The following is a 23296-nucleotide window of genomic DNA, read 5'->3' on the forward strand; positions in this document are numbered from 1 at the left end:
TACCAGTCTGAAATTGTTTACCTGTTTTTAATGCAGCACTTGGTCTTTAACATTTCATATAATAGATATGTTAAAGTTTACTATCCTACTATTTTTCTATTTATTCATCTGTTCTCTGTACTTAGTCCTTTCTTGATTTCTTTACTTTAAAATGACTCCATTTTCGAGCCGGGCATGGTGGCTCACGCCTGTAATCCCAGCACTTTGGGAGGCCGAGGTGGGTAGATCGCGATGTCAAGAGATCGAGACCATCCTGGTCAACATGGTGAAACCCCGTCTCTACTAAAAATACAAAAAAATTAGCTGGGCATGGTGGTGCGTGCCTGTAATCCCAACTACTCAGGAGGCTGAGGCAGGAGAATTGCCTGAACCCAGGAGGCGGAGGTTACGGTGAGCCGAGATCGCGCCATTACACTCCAGCCTGGGTAACAAGAGCTAAACTCCTCCTCAAAAAAAAAAAAAAAAAAATTACTCCATTTTCTCCCTCTATGTCTTGCTAACTATGTTCTTTTAACTACATACTGGATTATTGTCTTATCACACTCTAAAATAAAGTAGTGCTTTGCCATTTCCTGGACAATGCAAGGGCCTCAGAACACTTTAAACCTTTATTCCCCTCAAACTTACAGACTATTGTCATGAGTTTTGATTATACTTATACCCTCGAAGACATTACTATTATTATTGATCTACACTTGCTTATTTATCTTTTCTCTTCTTGATTCCTACCTGAATCTTCAAGTTTTCATCTGGGAACATTTTCTTTCTGTCTGAAAAACTCTTTTTATTATTTCTTTGAAGTAAAAACTACTGGTGATGAATTCTCCCAATTCTTACCTAAAAATGTACTTCAAAATTTCGCCTGGTTTGATGATTGCCTCATATCCTACTATGACTAGTTATTTCTGATTAAGTGCCAGACACTGCTTATGAAATACTATGGAAACAATTTGATGCCTAGGATAACGGTATCTCTCCAGAATTTACTTTTGCTGCTAGTAAGCTTAATCGAGGCTCTGGCAAATCAAGACCATCTTAATCCAATCAAGGATCAAGCTTTAGCAACTAAGAAAGCTAGTCTGTATTTGTTTTATTCTTGCTACTCCTGGGATGTGGTATTTCAGGTTTAATGGGCCTTATACTCCAAGTTATTACCCCACCCCCACAAGTGTGTCCAAGCTCTATTAAATTTCTCAGCTCATTAGCCTCCTTTTCCAGAATGAATGGGTGACCCCAGCAGACAAACAGCTCAAACATTAGGTTGCTCTCTGAGATTCTTTCTTCTCTTTGATAATTCACTTTTTTTGTTAGTTCTTTGATCTAATTTTTGTAATTACTCTCAGCAGGCAGAGTAGTCCACACTATCTAGTCAACAATTTTATGTTCACCACCAGACCCAATAGAGTACCTTGCATACTTGGATAAGATACATCAGGTTTTCACTTACAAACACCTGCAACCAATAAAACCACTCAGTTTTTTTACACTGACCAAAATATCAGCTGTGATTAGTTACGAAAAACAGTAAACAGTACTTAGATTTTTGGACAAGAAAGTGTGGCCATCAAATTAGGGTTTTAGATTATTTAGCCAAAAGAAGAGACTGCAGGAAGATAAATCAATTAAAAGAATATTATACCAGTGCAGGCAAGGGCCAATGGTGACATGGAAAAGAAAGATAACAATGGGAACGAAAGAGGACAGAAGCAAGAGATATTATAGTATTCCACCAATCTTAACTAGCACCCAGAAGTAAGAGAGAAAAAGCACAGACGAATATGAAATATCAAGTCTCAGAAAGAAACTAATTTAAATGAAGAGGAATTTAGATTTAGACCTCAGTATGAGGTATCTACAAGATGAAATCCAAATCCAACAGGCAATTGTAGCTCCTAGTCTGAGGGTCCCGGTCCTGGTCTCTAACCAAAAGTATGGTCATTTCTAAACATTTCCATAGAATTTTCCAAAACTATTCAGAATATGATTTACTGAATTGGTAAACCAACTTACTCTCTAAAGTGATCTATTTCCATTCACCAGTAGAGGAAAGTGCCAGAATTGAAAATTTATGTTTTGAGGTTCTGGAGATACAGAAAAAAGAAAAATAAACAGAATTTCATTATCACATTTAAAGAAGAAACAGCTGGGAGTGATGGCCCAGGCCTGTAATCCCAGCACTTTGGGAGGCCAAGGCAGGAAGTTCACTTGAGTCCAGAAGTTCAAGACCAGCCTTGGCAACATGATAAAACCCCACCTCTACAAGAAATACAAAAATTAGCCAGGCATGGTGGTGCATACCTGTAGTCCCAGCTACTCAGGGGGCTGAGGCCAGAGATTAGCCCAGGAGGTCAAGGCTACAGTAAGCCAGAATCACACCACTGCACTCCAGTCTGGGTAACAGACTGAGACGCTGTCTCATTCATTCATAAATAAATAAATAAGAGGGGAGTTAATAAGGACAAAAGGCATGGTTTTAAAAAATTAAGGCAAAATATACTGTCACAATTTCAAACAATCCAGCAGTAAGTTAAAATGTATAGATATACATACAGTGAAATAAAATAGTAAGGAAAATACTAAGGGGATTTAGCTAGTTGTTTCATTAATATAACAACAACAACAACAACAAAAATAACTTTTTAAAGTTCCTGAAGTGGAAAAGTCATTATTTCCAAAATGAAAGAAACATGTTAAAAAATAAAAAAAAAAAAGAGGCAGCAAGTTAGATTATGCTGTCACATAAAAAATATTTACATTCAACAAATTAATCTAAAATTTCTGAAAACCGCGTTCTCTAGTTTTTAAGTCAACACCAAAAATAACTGGAGAATATGGGAACATTATTTTATATACTCTTCAATCTCCCCAACAGGATATGCCTTCAGATAAAAATAAGTAAGTTCCTCTGACTATACAAACCCACAGCTATTTTAAGATGCCCTTGACTGAAGCTGACGCCCTGTAGGTCCAAATCATTGATTTAATAACTCCAGCACTAAATTTCTGATTATCTGCCAAATGCAACTCCTCCCACACTCTTGTTTAGGTTTATAACAACAATATTTAATTATGAAAACCAGAGCTGCCAACAAAATGCCCATCCAAATAAAATGTTTCTGGCTCATAAAGCCTGGCATAGACTCTTGATCTGTCCCCCATGAAAACTGCCAGAAGGTCTCTATAAAATAAAGTTTACACTAGGCCACACACATCACACTGAACAATAAATAAAATGCCTACAAATCTAAACAGCATAGGAGTAATGGTCATATGAAGCTAATTATCCTACTCTTTCCATTCATATATGTCATATTTGGTTACTCGGCATTCAGTCAACACACATTTGCTGAGCTGTAACTATGGCAGACACTAGGATAAAAATGACAAAGACAGAGTCCCTACCCCTCAAGGGAGGGCCTGTGAAGTAGTAAGACAGGGAAGCAGAAACAATAACACAATCACTACCCTAATAGAGTTCTTATCACTGAGATGCTATGGATCCACAGAAGAAATGGCAATAGTCTGTTCTGTTCTGTTGTGTTTTGAGGAGTGCAAGAGTTCCAGGAAAGCTTTACACAGACTGACACAAATGAATTTAAGCCTAAGAAAAAAATGAAGAAGCATTTGCCAGTCAGGAAGCAGAAGAAAAAACACCTTAGTGTAAATAACTACAGATATTTTAGTAAATCTACTTTATTTTAATGTTGAGAAAATACCTTCCACCTTAGTGTGAAGGAACTAGATATTTTAGTAAATTTACTTCATTTTAATGTCAAGAAAATGTATAAGATGATATAGATTAGCATGTTTCATAAAGAGGCAAACACACAACTGCCGAGTGGCAGAGCTGAAAACACAGACCCAAATCCCCATGTTTTAAACCACTCCCCTGTTTAATAATGGTTACTAACATTATAATCTTATAAAAGGAATCATTTTGAAGCTAGACTTTTCATAAAACCATACTGCTGAACTCAAAGTGGGACATGTATTGATTCTAAAAACAAACTAAATTCCCTGGTTTTACATCATATATTACCCCTTTTAAAAATACTAACATCAGGCTGGGCACAGTGGCTCACACCTGAAATCCTAGCACTTTGGGAGGCCAAGGCTGGCAGACTGCTTGAGTCCAGGAGTTTGAGGCCAGCCTTAGCAACATGGCAAAACCCCATCTCTAAAGCAAAAAACACAAAAACTTTGCCAGGCATGGTGGCACACACCTGTAGTGCCAGGTGCTAGGGAGGCTGAGGTGGGAGGATCACCTGAGCCCGGGGTGGCGGGGGGGTGTCAAAGCTGCAGTAAGCCAAAATTGTGCCATGGCAGTCCAGCCCAGAAGACAGAGTGAGATCCCATCTCAAAAAATAAAATAAAAACAACACTAACTTCAAAAGAAGTATCACCCTGATTTATATTTTAATCATTAATAAGAATCATTCCTATATTAATATAAAACAAAATTATTTGGTTTCATAATAGGCTATATTAGGCAAAGGAAAACAGACACTGTGATATATACAGAACTGATGGGAGTGCAACTTGATACAACTTAAACAACACTGATTACAAGACTGACTATTAACAGCCAAAGATTGGAAGTAACCTAAATATTCATCAATCAAAAACTGGTTAAATAAATTAAGGTACATCAATAAAGTAAGGCAGTTGACATAAGCATTTCAGTAAAACACTTGAGAAATGATGATGACCCTGACTAGGGTATGGCACGTGAACAGCAGAAGTAGACAGAGTCCACAGTGAGACCAGAAGTCCATAAATTGGATTCAGGTAAAAATTCAGGTAGATGGTGGAGTGAAGAATTAGAAAGCAAATCATTCAAAAGCTATAAAGCATAGGTCTAGGGTTTCATCAACAATTTATACACAATGCCTAGGCACTGAATATATGAGTTAAATGAATAAAGATTTTATAGTGAGCAGCAAAAAGATGAAGAAAAAAAATTATACTAACAAGAAAAGAATATATTTGACTATGACAGAACACAGCTCTATCATTTGAAAAAGAAAAAAAAATGCTACTTAGTACAAATGTTTGTGGGGAAAAAGACAAAAAAGACGAAGCTATCTCAGACCACAAGTTGTGAAAAACAATATCCAAGCCCAAACCACACCCCAGCATATGCTATAAACTGTGGTTATTTCAAAACTGCTGGGGTACTTCCTAATTGTGGTACAGACCCTGGTCATCTATTGCTGAGTGACTTCTAGACATCATTCTACTTCTACACCATAAGCAAACTGATCAAGCCCTGGGATAAAGACTATTTGGTTGGTGCAAAAGTAATCGGTTTCTGTCATTATCTTCAATGGCAAAAACCGCAATTACTTTTGCAACAACCTAACAATACTTGACCTTCAAACACTGAAAGTTTACTGAAGTGGGGGGAGGGAGATCAAGCTAAGCCTTAAACAGAAGATTTTCTGCAACCTGCCCCAGACTTTAGAGCTGGGATGATGCCTATTTACAGGAGGTTTATCAATAAAGTGTTTACTTCAGTTCTTTATATTGGACGGTACTGTGAATCAGCAGGCAAACTCCTCTTCGAAGATGATGAGTTCCAAAAAAAAAATTAAAACATACTCATACTTTTGTATCACAAAAGTCACCAAATATTGACAATGACAGAAAAAAATAGAGTTTAAATAAATGTTGACATGGTAATCAATGGAATCAGCTAAGGTCTGAAATACATTTAATCCAAAAATTTCCACAATTTATACCAATTTTTCAAATAATCTATTCCAAAAATTATGTGACTCGATCAATCAACATTCATCAAGAAAACAATTATAAAGTTATATCATAATCAAATTAACAAGCTTCCAAAATGTATATTAGACAAACTGCAACCAGTCAGGAAAACCCAATGAAGCAAAAATCAATACAATCAGTTCCTTACCTGCAGCTCCTTCGAGACTCTCTCTAAGTGATTAGTTATCTTTTTAATCAGATCACTATACATCTGTTCTGAGTGCTGCTGGCATACACATTTATACACACAACTGTAAAACAAACAAAACCCCCCCACAAACCAAGTTAATCACAAAGCACTTAGCTCAGTCCAAGGTTAAAGTACACTTCTGATATATAGCCATTGATCCAATAATTAATTCATACCTTCAGAAAGTAACCAATGACAACTTTTAAATAAAAAACTCATCCTCCCCCATCAGTGTTCAGATGGAATAGTATTAACCACTGTAAATATGCTCTTCTGAGTAGTGTATTACACATTTAATCAGTACTAGATAATCTAATATTGGATGAGAATCTAAGGTCTGAATATGAAAACTATTTATAAACCAGGTTCTCTCTCTCTCTCTTTAAATCAATGTCAAAATAAGGAAAAGAGAGTGATTGGTAATCAGCAGAGAGAAAGTTTCTAACTCATGGAAGTGTTTGCAATACAACCTCTTTGTACATCAGCTATGTGGAACAACATAGTTGTCACTTCCTCATTCCACTGTGCTGATCTCATATCCCACCTCAGTTCCTAATTTGCTGTTTCCATTTACCAGGAGCTGGGAAACAAAATAACCAAAGAGTATTAGAATTGTGTGTCAATAAACATCAACAGATTACTTAAGGTCTCCCTTTGAGACAAAAAATACCAGTCATTTTTGCTTTTATTGCTGACTTTTGCATTACGTATGGTGGAGACGGCAGGCTTACTCTGTCATGACTTGAAACCCACTTTTGAATCAAAAAGTATAAACAAAATCCTCCAATCCATAAGTGTGGAATATATAAGACACTTACAGAGCCTCATCTTATGTATCATATATTACATGTTTTTGTGCCGCATAATTCAAGTGCCCTGAACCTCGGTAAACCCTTTCAAACCCAAGCAAATTAAATCTTGACTTACCTGTATATCTGTTCATAGGATATGGGGATATAGTCACCAGGACTCTGAGTTAAAAGCTGATCTATGGCACCATCCAATTTTGGCCAGTATGTGCTCTTATAATCTTCAATAGTTATAACATTCATTACTAAAAGTAAAAGGTAAAATAAATATTACTATCTGCCACATATGGAAGAAACACAAATCACAGCCATTATGCGCTCTCAAATTCCCTTCACTCACTCTTCTGATCTTACACTGACACTCTATCACCTAACTATCCTATTTCAATTAAAAACAAAAAAAGCAAACAGGTCAAGGATGCTAAACAGCCACTAATCGTGACTTTAAGAGGAATTAGTATGAACCTGTCTATCTTTAAAAATAACAACTCAACAAGCAATCATCACTGGTTTCCTTCTGGGTCTCCTGTAAGCTTCCGTCATCAGTGGAGCAGTCTCAAATATGCTCTGACCCTCAAATACACACTGGCAATTATGTAACAAAATGGCCTATCAATGAACCAGATGAAAATTCGGAGAAACTGTGAACACCAACAATTAATCTTAGTAGACATCCTTGAGAAAATGTACCTAAGGACAGGACTATAAGGATTAAGGTCCAAATGCTGCAGTCACAAAGAGGTTGCTGGAAAACTTGTTAAGGTTTACAATACCACCAAGCACCTCTCCAACATTACCACAGCTCCAACTCAGGCTGCTACTATCTTAAACTGAATAAGCCCAACAGAAAAGAAATCAATGAACCGAGGCTTACTTCATCCCTACTGACAGGCTCTTTGTCCCACACTACAGGTTTCACAAAGCATTTGTACAGCAGATCCTAATAGCTTTGAAATCCACAGTTGCTTCACAGCAATGAAATTCTAATATTAAAAAAAGAGCTACCAGAAGAACCTACCTATGTTCTGTGTCATGAACCACAGTTACCTCAGGACTAACAACAACTAGACCAGGTATTTTACTGTTTATTTTACCAGACTAGGAAGCAGAGTGGTTAAGTGATTTCCCCACGAACTACACCTTAGTCATCCAGGTTCAAGATTTTGTTCTATGTACAACCTATATCATTTTTGTTCAATACTTTCTTTAAATCGATTCACTTCTGCTATTTAATTCTATTTTAAAGGACGTTTGAGGAATGAACGACGAGGAATGTTCACAAAACAACAAGGCATAATCTTAAATGCATTTTGCTAAGTGAAAGAAGCCAGACCCAAAGGGCTACACATTCTAAGAGTCCCCCTTACATGACAATAAGAAAGGCAAAAGTATAGGGAGGAAAACAGATCAGTGGTCGCCAAGGGCTAGAAGGTAGGGAGAGGGACTATCTATAAAACAGTAGCATGGGGGAATTTTCAGGGCAATTAACTGTTTTCCATGGAACTGTGGTGAGGGATACACTACTTCAAGCATTTGTCAAAATCAACAGAACTGTGTATCAAATTACTATGTAAATTTTAATTCTAAAAAAATCAACAAGGCTGTAGTGGTAAAGACAGAATGTAAAACACAGCAAATAAACCTAATTACAAATGAATCACATAACCTACACTGAAGGGAATACAGAGTAAAGGAGTGTTTTGACTAATGTAAAGCTAAAGAAAAAAAGAGTTTTACATGCATGTGCACAAACACACAGCAGGAAGAGGCCAGATCACGTAGGTTCTTATGGGCCATTGCAAAGACTGACTTTTACTCTAAGATGCAGGCCTCTCTGGAGGGTTTTGAGCAGAGGAATGACATGATCTGGCTTAGATTTTATATAGATCATTCCAGTAGTTGCGCTGAGAGTAAACTAAGTTCAGAGGCTGTGAGATGATAGTGGGTTGGGCCAGATGATGGCACTGAGAACAATAAGGAAAGGTCAGATTTTGAAGATATTTTAAAAGTAAAGTCAACAAGATTTGCGGATAGATTAAATGTGAGATGTGAAAGAAAGGTAAAGAGTGGCTCCAAAGTTTTTGGCTTGAGCACCAAAGGATGGAGTTGTCGTTTATTAAAATGAGGAGGACTGCATGAAAAGCTTAGCTGTCCAGGGGGCATAGTAAATACTGTTGGTGCCCCACCCATTTACCCCATCTACACCCTAAAACTCTTGCCTCAGTGTTCTGTCCAGCTGCCAGAGCTTGTTCTGCTTGTAGGAGCAGCAGGTAAGAAATTGTGGGAGAATTAACAACCACAGAGCAGCCTTCAACCAATCACTATTGAGGATTCAGTGTCATTACCTCAGTAGCTCCCTCTCCTTTTGGGTGAGATGACTCTAAGGCACATGTGCTACACTGCCTCCCAGAGCTCCCCACTGGTACTAAGCTCCAAATGCCTACAGTGGTGACTTTACCTTACTGGCATCCTTACCTTCCCTGTCTCACTTCCCCGTCTCCCTAGAGAGCTGCTTCCCAGAGTCACCTTCTTGCACTTGATACTCAAAAGTGTTACACACTAGCTCCAGAATATGACCTTTGTACTTATGAAATCCTTAGGATTCAAAGAAAACTGAAAAAGAAGTAACATCCTCACTATATGATTCTGAGTAATGGAATCCCTTATCAGTGTACCACCTAAACCACATCAAATACCTCTCTACCCCAAAAGTTGAGAGTTTACTTGCTTATCTCAACCCAATCCTTGGTTTAAAAAACAAAAACCACTAGCTATTTGTTCAGTTTAACACTTGACACATACAGCCTCAGAGTGTGTATGTAATCCTCAACTTAAAAACTAGATCCTCCTGCTAGAGATAGGTAATCACTTTCAACTTTGCCCACAGAAAAGTTTACACTGACCAAAAGAAAGAGCAGGCCAGGCACGGTGGCTCACGCCTGTAATGCCAGCACTTTGGGAGGCCAAGGCAAGAGCATCGCCTGAGCCCAGAAGTTCGAAGCTATACTGGGCAACATAGTGAGACCTCATCTCTACAAAATTTAATTTAAAAAATAAAATAAAAATTAGCCAAGCGTGGTGACATAAGCCTCTGGTCTCAGCTACTAAGGAGGCTGAGGCAGGAGGCTCTTTCAAGCCCAAAGGTCAAGGTCACAGTGAGCCATGTTCACACCCCTATACTCCAGGGTGGGCATTAATGCAAGACTATCTCAAAAACGAAACAAAACACAAAAGAAATAGCCAAAATTCATGCTACATGTAGAAGATAGCTGACTTACGACTTTAAACTGGGATCCTGGCGTGCTAAGATCAGAGCAGCATGACAGGATCTTAGATCTGCAGAGCTGCCTATTTAGACAACACTTTTCAACTTCTTATTTCTTGATTTCTGTAGTTCACTATTAAGCCTGCATTACAAAATACATAAGCAAAAGGAGAAAATAAAACTCACTCATAATTCCACCACCAGGATAATGTAGCTGTGCCAGTGTACTGTACCATCTTTTCAATGTATATTATATGCGGCTAAAGGGTATATACAGACTTCCAATGAGCTACAGAATTCCTTGAATTTTACTTTTTAGATAATTAACTAAATCCCTTTTCTGTATATAAGGTGCAGTATCAGCAAGTAAGAGCCAAAATTAAAGTATGAAACGTAAACAAAATTAAGTTACCATTAAATTACTAAATTTCACCTAGGTTAGATTTTCCGCTTGAAAATAATGAACTACTTTTTAAGCTATTTAAATAAGTCACTACAGGCACAAATACCTACAAAAGCTATGTTAGTAACATAAACAAGTAAAGCAGGCCTGGTGGGACAGTAAGAAAAGTGGTGAGGGCTTTACTAAACAGAAGAATGTGTGTGCCCTCTAGAGACAGTGAAGTTCAAAAACACTTATTAAAAAAATGTAAAAACATCATGCCACAAGGCTTAAAACCTAGAAACACGTATTTATAAGATAACAAGCTCACACAGTCTAAATCCCACTAAGAAAGTAATTTGACCTTTACTAAGATAAAATGAAAGTCTAAAACACATGGAATAGCTGGAATCTTCATTCAGGAAATATTCTTGGGTTGCTGATAAACAGGAAACCATTAAAGGTGTTTAATTCATACCAGGCAGGAATAAATATGTTCAATTCTTACACTTTTTTAATCCAAGTAACTTGACATATTATTTATTTGTTTATTGTCAATCTCCCTCAAACTAGAGGTAAGCCCCTTGGAAAAGGAATTCACTGCTACAGCCCCGACTCTAAACAGTACATGACACATGGCAGGTACTCAATAACATCTGTAAAGTGAATTAGCTTAGTGAGTCAACATAAATGCTGAACAGAAAAACAGCGCAAGACATACTACTTATTAGCTGTTTTGGAATTAAAGCTTAAATCACATTTGATTTCACACAGGCTAAAGCAAACCAGGTTAGCCCTACTTATAACCCTTTTAAGGTTTTCTGTTGGTTTGCCTTATAAGGGAAGAATAAGTTCAGAAGTTATAGTAAGCATTATTAATTCATACTTGGTCTACTGCAGAGACTGATCATTACTTTCCATCAGTGCTTCAAAAGTGTGAGATCCAGAGCAGCATCTGCATCACCTGGAAACTTGCTGCAAATGCAAACTGTCAGGCCCCAACACAGACCTGCAGAATCAGAAATTCTAGGGGTAGGTGGAACTCAGGAAGCTGTTTAACAAGCCCTTCTTATGCCTGTTAAATAAGAAAATCACTCTAATGCTTCAGCAGCTCAGGACAGCCAGGGGTCACTTAAGTGTTCCTCTTTTCTCAATTGCTAATACATGGTTTGTCTGTTCTCAACAACTTGGAGAGTCAAAGGTGTGAATCCATCAAAATGTTAAAAGGGTAGCTAGGAACTGTCTTCCTACCCAAGAATCACTAAAATTCGACTCTTTCATATCCTTTCTCCCCACCAAAAAAAGCCACCTTCATTTAGAATAGACTCTTTAAGAATATAGTAATGGCAATTATAAAATAATTAAGCCAAGTTTAAAAGGCTAAATTATGTCTAAAATATAATGACTTTTTAGATTAACTATAACTAATTGTAACTAGATAATTAGAATGGACAAGGAGAAAAGAGCCCTTTGTTACCTATTTAACCCAAGCTAGTTAATGTATACTATCTAAAATAAAAATTACGACTTTTGGTCACCAGAGTGTGCTCATCTGTCAATAACAATCTAGTAAATCTGGTTCAATGTTTCAGCAAAATGTTCTGCTCCCTCCAGCACAAGGAACGACTGAACTCTTTCAAGTGTTGGACTTAGAGCAGCTGAAGGCCAAGAACACAACCTGAGGAATGGGAGGGAAGCCCTTGTGGATAAAAAAGAGGAATGGTCACAACAAGTATAAGAAGTAAAAACCATACAGAAAATTTTTTAAACAGAAAAAAGCTTTCTTTATCCAAAGAAGAAAATATCTTTGTATAGTTGTACAATGTGTTTATGTTTTAAGCTAAGTGTTATTCCAGGGGAGCCAAAAAGTTTTTTAAAACTTAGAAAGTTTATAAAGTAAAAAAGTTACAGGGAGCTAAGATTTATTTATTATTTCAGAATTTTTTTTGAGAAAGGGTCTCTCACTCTGTCGCCCAGGCTGGAGTACAGTGGCGCAGTCTCAGCTCACTGCAACCTCTGCCTCTGGGGCTCAAATGATCCTCCCAACTCAACCTCCAGAGTAGCTGGGACTACACACCTGTGCCATCATACCCAGCTAATTTGTTTTTGTTGTTGTTGTTTGTTTTTTTGTAGAGATGGCGTTTTGCCATGTTGCCCAGGTTGGTCTCAAACTCCTGGGCTCAAGTGATCTGCCTGCCTTGGCCTCCCAAAGTGCTGTGATTACAGACATGAGCTGCAGCATCTCCTGGAAGAAACTTTTAAATAAATTTAGTGTAGCCTAAGTGTACAGTGTTTATAATGTCTAGAGCAATATACAGAAAGGCTTTCACATTCACTCATGCCCCTCATTCATACAACTCCCAGTCCTGCAAGCTCCAATCATGATAGGTGCCCTATAGAAGTGCACCATTTTTAAAAATCTTTTATATAGTATTTTTACTGTACCTTTTCTATGTTTAATCATATAAATACCATTATGTAACAGTTGCATACAGTATTCAGTACAGTAGCATGCTGTACATGTTATACAGGTTTTTAGCCTAAAAGCAATAGGCTATATCCTATATAGCCTAAGTGTGTAGTGGGCTATTCCATCTAGGTTCGTGTAAGCACATCCTATAATGTTCCCACAGTATACAAAATCACCTAACAAAACAATTCTCAGAATGTATCCACGTTGTTAAGCAAAGCATAACTGTACTTTAAATATCCTTTTCCTTATTAGGAGGAAAAACAAACCTGTACTGTCTACTCAGGTATATTCTGATTTGCCAGTACAAGAGGGCAACAACTGTTTCTAAAGTAGGTTAAAGCCTTTTAAAAGTTGCGTGCTTTAGGTATTTGTTGGGGCACTTTCTAAGTTTTAGGGTTTATGGTTTGCATAATTCAATTCAAACACTATGCACAATTTAAATGTCTACTGTGATCATGAGTTAGCCATTCCTCAGCATACGTTACATTCATGTAAACAACCAGATGACACTGATGTCTTATTTTTATTTTATGTAAGTTCTCATTAACACACTATTTAAGGGTTCTGTGCTCCCCACCCTATAACAAGACCACATTTTGTTTGGTCCAGATAAGCTCTGTAACACACCAACTATATAAAACCTGCTTTGCCTTGCTGCAAATGAAGAGCCTCTTCCCTCAAAACACTGTAAAACTTGTAGAGCAAACACATGTTACTGTTTTACTGCTTAGAAATCTACACATTTTTCAATTAGAGAAATGTAATAAAACAGGAGAAACTTCCTTCATCACTACTATCTTTAATAAATAAATAAATAACCGAGCTACAGTGGCCCACCCACAGATTGAAAGCTACGTTCCTATAGAAGTGTTACTGTACAACACTGCTCTATCATTACAACATCACACAGGAACCTGTGACACAGTTCCTCAAATGGACATGTTATGACATACATACATATAGTGAGAAGTTCAAGAGCTATCAAGACATCCATTTTGTTTTCAACTCCACTGAATCCAAACTCTCATAAAATTCAAAGTACTCAAAATTTAAAACAGAAAAGTATTCGCTCAACTGAGATTACATAGGTGTAAACTATGCTAATTGCAGGTCTACCACACTTTTAAAATTCCGTGGTGGGTGTCTTCCAAGATTTAAACAAGTCAATCTCTCCTCGGCATTAAGCCCAGTAAAGTCTGAACCTTGAAGCAGTAGCATGAGGCAGGTGCTGACGTGGATATCAACTGTAAGTAAACCAATCTTGCCCTGTAGGCCCCTGAGAAGTTCAGGACTTGAGAACAGAATACTATGAAGAGGCATATTTGGAAACAGGTGGGAGATGGTGTAGTAAGGTCTGCAGACTAAACAGTAAAAAGAAAAGAGAAAGATTATTTGTGGAAAAAGAGAGACAAAGCCTTAGGACTCTGAGACCTAGAAACACACAGGGCAGGACTATGAGGGAGTGTGAAGCACAGAACTGGCAGATTAAGCAGAGTCAGCATAAGAAATGCTGTAACATCTAGCCCCACTCCTTTAATTCCAGAATGCTATCAGCCAGGAAAAATGTGCTTTACTTCCCCCTCCACCTATCCACTCTGCCATTCTCTCAGAATGGAAGATCCTTCTCTAGAGAAACGGAATAGCCTCAGAGAAAAGACATTCACATACTAATATTTGGCAGTTGCTCAACAAAATAGCAGCTCTACATTCAATCAGCCTAACATGAAGCCCAATACTTAAACCTGACAAGGCCTATTATAAACACAGAACTAGCAATTATCTTTTTTCACTTTTAAATAGGGATAGACAACTAAGAATCACCAAAGATCTGTAAGAAGTCATGGACAATAGAGATCAAAACAAAATTTGAAAAGCTAAAAACAAAGATAATCCAGAGAATATAACTTGTTTAAACACTATAATTACTATCTTCAAAGAGGTAAGATAAAAATTAAAAACACTCATAAAAAGAAGCAATCCAAGTGCTCTTAAAATTTAAAAACAGTGTTAAAAATACAACATCAAGGAATTCTCCCAGAGCTTTATGAGAAAAGGGATGCAATACAATGTGGTTAACCAACTCAGAAGACCAAAACGGAAAATTCAACATGTGACTACCAATATTTCCAGAGAAAACAGATGTAAAGGGAGAGAAATATTAACACATTAATATAAAAAAATTCCCAGAAATTTTCTCAAGCGGAAAATAACGTCACATACCAAAAAAACAAGAATTAAAATGGCAACTGACTTCTCCACTGGAATACACGTGCCTACAGTTAATGAAGCAATACTTTAAAAAAGTCAAGGAAAAGTTATTTTCCATTAAGAATTCTATAGCCAAACTATCAATCAAGTGTGAAAGTAGTATTTTTAGATATGACAAAACCTGAAACTTTATCCACACACTCTTTCTCAGGGAAGGACTAGAAGATAAGCTCTATACAGATACTCAGAAATTCATCAACAGAAAGGAAGACAAAGCAGCAATCATTCCAAGTATCTGGGAAGTCTCTGAGTGGCAACTATGCCTCGCCCTAAGCAATAAACAGAAACAAGAGGACTAACAGCTTCACCAACAGACCAAAACAAAGACTGATTTGTTTGAGCATTTCAAAAACACCAGTGACAGGTACATGGTGAATCTAATGAAGCTGTTGAAAAGTTTAAGAGTAAATTTGTCCAGGCGTGGTAGCTCATGTCTGTGAACCCAGCACTTTGGGAGGCAGAGGTGGGTGGATCACCTGAGGTCAGGAGTTCAAGACCAGCCTGGCAAACATGGTGAAACCCGGTCTCTACTAAAAATAAAAAAAAATTAAAAAAAAAAAAATTAGCCAGTGTGGTGGCATGCGCCTGTAATCCCAGCTACTCGGGAGGCTGAGGTGGGAGGATTGCTTGAACCTGGGAGGCAGAGGTTGCGGTGAGCCAAGATGGTGCCATTGCACTCCAGCCCAGGCAACAGAGAGAGACTCTGTCTCAAATAAAAAAATAATTTTTTTTTAATTATGAGAGTAAAAGAACTGGAAAGGTAAGGTTATGTTAGAAGTATAAGAGAATTAAGTCCTGTAAGTCAATAGATAATATAAAAATAATTAGGCAGTAACAATATCAGCACATTGAAATATATGGCTAATGCAAGAAGAAACAGCTACATGAATCGTAATCAAACGACTTACTCTGGGAAACAGGTCCAGGAACAGAAGGGGGTGGAGAATGGAACCACTGATTTTCATTATGTGTCTTTTCACATAATTTGAGTTTTTAAATTATAAACCTGCATTGTTTTAATAAGAGCAAAGTATTGTTTTTGTTTTTCACATACAAAGAGTTTGGTGTATCTCAAATCCTCAGAAATGGAAAAACAAAATCTATTGAAATTAAATTTCTGTTTCAGGATCTCCAATATCTAAGGCAGGCGTCTCCAAACCACAGGACGCATGCAGCCCCCTGAGGCCATTTATCTGGCGCCGCACTTCAGGAAGGGGCACCTCTTTCACTGGTGGTCAGTAAAAGGAGCACAGTATGTGGCGGCCCTCCAACGGTCTGAGGGACAGTGAACTGGCCCCCTGTGTAAAAAGTCTGGGGACGCCTAATCTAAGGCATAGGAAATGTGCAAACTCAGAATTTACCAACTGCCTCTGGATCTACCTGACTGTGCCACAGATACCTTAAAAGAGACAGACAGACAGACAGACAGACAGACAGACACACACACACACACACACACACACCCTCACTTCATACCTTTACTCCTTCCACATCTGGGTCAAAGGCACTGACAGCTACCCATCATCCAAACCAGCAATCTTGACTCTTCAGCTTCCTTTCTTCACCCCCCAAATTTTGCAGATTCTAGGCCCTAAATATCTCCAAAATTGAAACCTACTGTCTTCCAAAGTTTTATTTGTTCAAGTCTTCATCTCTTGTCTAGACTACAGAAATTCTAACACCCTAACTAGCCTCTAGGCCTCCATTCTCTCGCCGCTCTGAATTAACACACTAAGACAAATTTTACCAAGTTGGCACCCTTAAAACTTTTCTCCCATTTCTACAGAATAAAATCCTTCCTCTAACATGGTGAGTCCTTCACTACCTAGCTTTTTCTCTCTGTCCATGTTTAATTTATAAATGTGTGCCACTCTCTCCTCACACTCTGTGTTCCAAAAATAATTTCAATTCTGGGTCTTTGGCACAGGCTGCCCCTCTGCAAGCAAATCTCTTCCAGTCCAGCTTCCCCTCCCAACCCCCTTTTCTCCTGGCAAACTTCTATTCATTTTTATAAAGACTCTTTCCTCAATGCTACCAAATACATAACCTTACTATAGCATTTAATCATAATGTATCATAATTATCTGTCTTTCCATCATCTCCCACATTAAACTGTGTCTCTTCGTTATCAGAGGCTAAAATATTACTTTGGCATACAATAAACACTTGAGTAAAATACCATTCAGATGATGAATTAGCATACCTGCAACTGCATATTATATAGATCTATTCAACTTTATCTATAGAGGTTAATAGCCAAATGTCCACAAAAGCAGGAAGAAAAATGGAAAGGCAGTTTGCCCTGTCCAGACATACCATAAAAGGATATCAACAAACAACTTTTATATAGTGTTTAACAGTTTATAATGTGAATACATATGGTCTACGGTTTATACGGTTATAGTTTACAGTAAGTAAACAGTATTTTCTTTAGAGATTTGGGACTGGGCCTTATGTAAACATTAAAATAGCTTTCTCTTACAGTTTCATCAACATCATTTTATATGATACATGTCAAAAAATAGCAAGACAAGATCCCCAATAGGATCCTGAAGTTCGGCTGGACACAGTGGCTCACCTCTGTAATCCCAGCACAATGGGGACAGTTTGGTAAAGTATGATCACTCTGAAAACCCTGACCTCATGAAACCCTGCCTACACACCCCACCTCCCAAACATGAAACTAACTTTACTTGATTGAAGACTCTGCCATGATACTACCTGAAACCTCACAAAAAAAGAGATTCTCTCTAAGCAGACCTCACTGCCTCTAGATCTCTCACTAGAACCAGATTTCCCAGGGGAACAAGTACCAAATCTAAACAAATAGGAGACAGCTTACATTCCAAAAGAACTGTAAGATTTTAATACATTATACTGGCAAAAACCTGGGAATATATGTAGGAATGGATTCTGAGGGTGCTGAATAATCAAGAAAGAACCTTAGATGAGACGAGTCATTAAAAGGAACGCACTTAGTAAAGATTCTTTATTCACTATACTACCTCAAGAAGCTGGTTACAGTTCTAACAGTCTGGTTGTTAATTGAAACCTGGACTCAATGTCAGCCTGCATTAAAAAGAACAGGATTAACAGTAGATTATATACTGAAAAAGAAAAGATTAGTGCGTGTGAAGACATAGCATTAAAATTTATCCAAACTAAAGCAGAGAGGGAAAAAAAACCTTTTTAAGAAAATGAACAGAGCCTCAGTAACTCATGGTGCAATAACAAGTGATATAATTGTAACTAGTGGCAGGGGGATTCTGACAAAAAATAATAATTTTCCAAATCTGACAAATTCTAAAACCCCACAAATCCAAGAAAGTCAATAAATACCAAAAAAGAACATGAAAAACTGATGAAAACTAAAGTAAAAATTTTAAAAGTACCCAGAAAAAAAAGGGACATATTATATAAAGAGAAACAAAGATAAGACTATACAGACATTTATTAAAGAAACAATAAGGCCGGGCACAGTGGCTCACGCCCAAAGTGTAATCCCAGCACTCTGAGAGGCTGAGGTCAGGAGTTCTGAGACCAGCCTGGCCAAAATAGTGAAACCCTATCTCTACTAAAAACAAAAAAAATTAGCTAGCCGCGGTGGCACGTGCCTGTAGTCCCAGCTATTCGGGAGGCTGAGGCAGGAGAATCGCTTAAACCTGGGAGGTGGAGGTTTTAGTGAACCAAGATCACGCCATTGCTCTCCAGTATGGGCAACAAGAGCAAAACTCCATCTCCAAAAAAAAAGAAGCAATGCAGGTCAGAAGACAATGGAAAGATATATCTTTAAAGTGTTTATAGAAGGGGGAAAAAAAGGCTGTATATTTAGAATTATATATCCAGCAAATATCCTTAGAAAGTGAAAATAAAATAGACCTCTGCGGACAAACAGAAGCAGAATAAATTGAAGATCAACAGAACTACATTATAAGAAATATTAAGGGAGGTTCTAAAGACGGAAGAAAAATAAGAGATGGAAACTTCCATCTACACAAAGGAAAGAAGAGGGACAGAAATGGAAACTAACTGAGTAAATACAAAATACTTTATTCCAGTTTGTTATTATTTCAAAGAAATCTCAGCATGATTCCATAGGAACGATCTGGAATAGGTAAACCCATAAAGACAGAAAGCAAATTGGTAGATGCCAGTGAGGAATCGGGACTAGTTGCTTAATGAGTCTGGAATGTTATTTTGGGTTGATGAAAATGATTTGGAACTAGAGAGAGGTACTTGCACAACACTGGGCATGTACTAAATGTCACTAAATTATTCACTTTACAACAGTTAATTGTGTGTAACATAAATTTCATTCCAACTTTTTTTTGAGGGGTGGGACAGATTCTCACCATGTTGCCCAGGCTGAAGTGCAATGGTGAGATCTCAACTCACTGCAACTTCCACCTCCCACATTCAGGCGATTCTCCTGCCTCACCCTTCTGAGTAGCTGGGATTACAGGCACGCACCACTACATCCGGCTAATTTTTCTATTTTTAGTACAGACGGGATTTCACCACATTGGCCAGGTTGGTCTCGAACTCCTGACCTCGTGATTCACCCACCTTGGTCTCCCAAAGTGCTGGGATTACAGGCGTGAGCCACCACATATGGCTCATCCCAACTTTTAAAAATAGATAAATGACTGTTTTGAGCAAAATTAATGACAATGTATTTGGGGGATTATGATATACATTAAAGTAAAATGTACAACAATAGCATAAAGGACAGGAGGGGATAAATGGAAGTGTACTGCTATTAGATTTTTATAAGTAAAGTAGTCTAATACTATTTGAAGGTAGACTGTTAGAAATGAAACTTTCATAATCATAAATCCTAGAGTAACCCAAAAGAGCAAAACGACGACGCTAATAAGCCAAACTGGAAACAAAACTGAATCAAAATTATAACCAAAAAGGGCCAGGTGCAGTGGGCCACACCTGTAATCCCAGCACTTTGGGAGGCCAAGGCAGCTGGATCACCTGAGGTCAGGAGTTCAAGACCAGATTAGGCAACATAGTGAAACCCCTTCTCTACTAAAAATACAAAAATTAGCTGGGAACAGTGGCACGTGCCTGTAATATCAGCTATTCAGGAGGCTGAGGCAGGAGAATCGCTTGTACCTGGGAGACGGAGGCTGCATTGCACTCCAGCCTGGGTGACAGAGCAAGACTCCGTCTCAAAAAAACAAAAAGACATGAGAAGAGGAACATTTTTTAAACAACAGATGGACAAAGAGTAAACAAAGTGCAAGACAGTATGATTTAAACCCTACCATACTGGTAACTACATTAAACACAATGGTAGCAGAGTTTGTCAGAACGGATTTTAAAAAGGCAAGATCCAACCATATGCTGTCTACAAGAAATGTACTTCACACAAATAAATTAAAAATAATGGTAAAAAGACATACTATGCAAACAATACTCCTTAAAAAACCTGGAACGCCTACCAGTAAAAGTACTCTTTAGAGTAAGGAATATTACTAAGGATAAAAACAGACATTCCATCATAATAAACAGTCAATTCATCAAAAAGATATGCAACAATCCTAAATACAATGGGCTAAATAAGGGTTAATGAAACAGAACTGATACCCATACATACATGGTCAGTTATTTTTGACAAAGTTGCCAAAGTAACTCAGTAAGAAAAGGATAGTCTTTTCAACAAATAGTGCCAACACAATTAGACATCCATATGGAAAAAAAGGAGCCTTGATCTTTATCTCACACTATACAGACATCAACTCATAATTCAAGATCATAGATCTAAACATAAAAGCTAAAACCATAAAACTGCTAGAAAAAAATACAGAAAATATCTTGACTTTGGGGTAGGCAAATATTTCTCAGGATACAAAAAGCAAAAGCCAGAGAAGAAAAAATTGGCAGTTTAGTCATCCTCAAAATCGAAAAACATCTACTCTTAAGAAGACACTGTTAAGGAAAAAAAGACAAGCCAGAGAGTGAAAACAGTAATAATACATAATGTCTGACAAAACTTGTATCTAAAATTCACAGTGACTTCTTTAAACACATTAAGACAAACAATACAAGAAATGAGCAAAAGATGTGAGCAGATTCTCACAAAATAAATTATGAGGCAGGACAATGATCACACGAAAAAGCCAACAGCACAGGCACTGGTCCATGGCCTGTTATGAACCAGGCCACACAGCAGGAAGTGAGCTGTGGGTAAGCGAGCATGACCACCTGAGTTCCACCTCCTGTCAGATCCGCTGAGGCATTAGATTCTAATAGAAGCACCAACCCTATAATGCGAGGGATCTAGGTTGCGCACTCCTTATGAGACTCTAAGCCCTGATGATCTGAGGTGGAACAGTTTCATCCCAAAACTACCCCCAGTCTATAGAAAATTTGTCTCTTCCAGGAAACTGGTCCCTGGGTAGGGATGACTGCTCTAAAAAAGCCAAACTTTAAAAAGACTAACAACACAAGAATGCAGAGCCTAACCAGTACAAGTACCAATTAAGTAAGTAGAGAAACTGGAGCTGTCTCACACAGTTGATGAAGTGTAAAGTGGTGCAACCACCTTAAAGAATTGTTTGGCAGTTTCTCATAAAATTAAACATATCAATAATACATAAACAAGGAATTCCACTTGTATGAAACCTTTGCCCACAGCAAACCTTGTAAATGGCTGTTTATAGCAGCTGTGTTCACAATAGCCAAAACTGGAGACAACCTAATGACCAACAGATTAATAAAACAATGTGTGATATATCCCAAAAAAAACAAAAACTACTCCTCAGAAAGAAAAAGGAATACGTAACTGACATATGCAAGAACGTGGAAGAATCTCAAGAACAGAATAAGAAGAAACAAGCCAAGCACAAAACAATACATATTGTATGATTTGATTTATATGAAATCCTACAGTAACAGAAAGCAGATGCTGTGGTTGATAGTCCCTTGTATTTCTGGGCTAAAGATGGGCAATACTGCCATTCAAAGGGGTTCCCTGATTTCAGTGGAACAGTTCTATTTCCAGAGTGACAAAGGATATGAGAAATAACTTCCAGATATAAAATGGGCATGTTTATTTTAATAGGCAGCAGGGCCAGAGTTATTAGCAGAATGGCTTGAACTTCTGGTGGCTTGGATCTACCTCATGGTGGCTAACCATGATGTCCTTAGGGAAAAAAGGCACTATACTGGGGTAATACTTGACCTCTTATAATGGACAGAAAAGAAAAACTCTAGGTATATTCAACAGAGGTCTCACTTAAGTGGCCATAATGGAGAGCCATATAACATCACCTAAGAACCACACTGAGCCTGTTCACAGACACAGAACTGCTGGAATAAAGACGATGCATTCCACTGAGCAAGAAACCCACAAAATTGCTTCAAGAGCATAATTAAAGTCTTCCACCTAGCCTTTTCCAATACAATATGCAGGTATTCATTAGGGAGACAGTACATTTAGGAAATGAAAATCGCTGAGACTTTTCAAGGATTAATAAACACTGGCTTTAAGCCAGTACAAACCTTAAGAGACAGGAATTCACTATGGTAAACCAGGCAGATCAGGGGCTTATGGATGTCATGTAAACAGTGTTTTGGCCTCAATCCATCTCATAGTAGGGCTAGTGGACCCGTAGTAACACTGCGACTCCCCAGTTCTGAAAACAAGTTCATGGCTCCCTAATCTGTGAAGTCAGGAATATCAACATAGGAAGGGCCAAGTGGAATCCCCTAGATGTACCCTTTCCTACCAAAATAATAAACTCAAACTAATAAACAGCACATATTTGTGGGAACTACAGACAATACTATCAATGTCAAAGACTTAAAAAGATAGGAGTGGTGATAACATTCTGATTTCATGAGCCTGTCTGGCCAGCACAAAAAGAGATGGGCCTCAGAGCATGACTGTGGATTATCATCAATCAAATCCAAGGTGACTCCAATTTTTTTTTTTTTTTTTTTTTTTGTATTTTTTTTTTTTTTTAGTAGAGACGGGGTTTCACCATGTTGACCAGGATGGTCTCGATCTCTTGACCTCGTGATCCACCCGCCTCAGCCTCCCAAAGTGCTGGGATTACAGGCTTGAGCCACCGCGCCCGGCTGACTCCAATTTTAATTGCTGTTCCAGAAGTGGTCTATTCAC

The 23296-nt window shown here is 37.9% G+C and overlaps 1 protein-coding gene across 2 annotated transcripts in view; it reads right to left on the bottom strand.

Annotated features, from left to right (window-relative positions):
• Nucleotides 1–23296, bottom strand: part of CACUL1 (CDK2 associated cullin domain 1) — a 71292-nt gene that overhangs the window by 43624 nt on the left and 4372 nt on the right. For both annotated transcript variants that reach the window (XM_010332502.3, XM_003922154.4), the window contains exons 2-3: nucleotides 6890–7016; nucleotides 5921–6023 (exon numbers count right to left, since the gene is read on the bottom strand). In XM_010332502.3, coding sequence (XP_010330804.2) covers nucleotides 5921–6023; nucleotides 6890–7016 — 230 coding nt within the window. The remainder of the gene's footprint in view (nucleotides 1–5920; nucleotides 6024–6889; nucleotides 7017–23296) is intronic.

This window comes from Saimiri boliviensis, chromosome 12 (genome assembly GCF_048565385.1).
Source record: "Saimiri boliviensis isolate mSaiBol1 chromosome 12, mSaiBol1.pri, whole genome shotgun sequence".
Lineage (NCBI taxonomy): Eukaryota > Metazoa > Chordata > Mammalia > Primates > Cebidae > Saimiri > Saimiri boliviensis.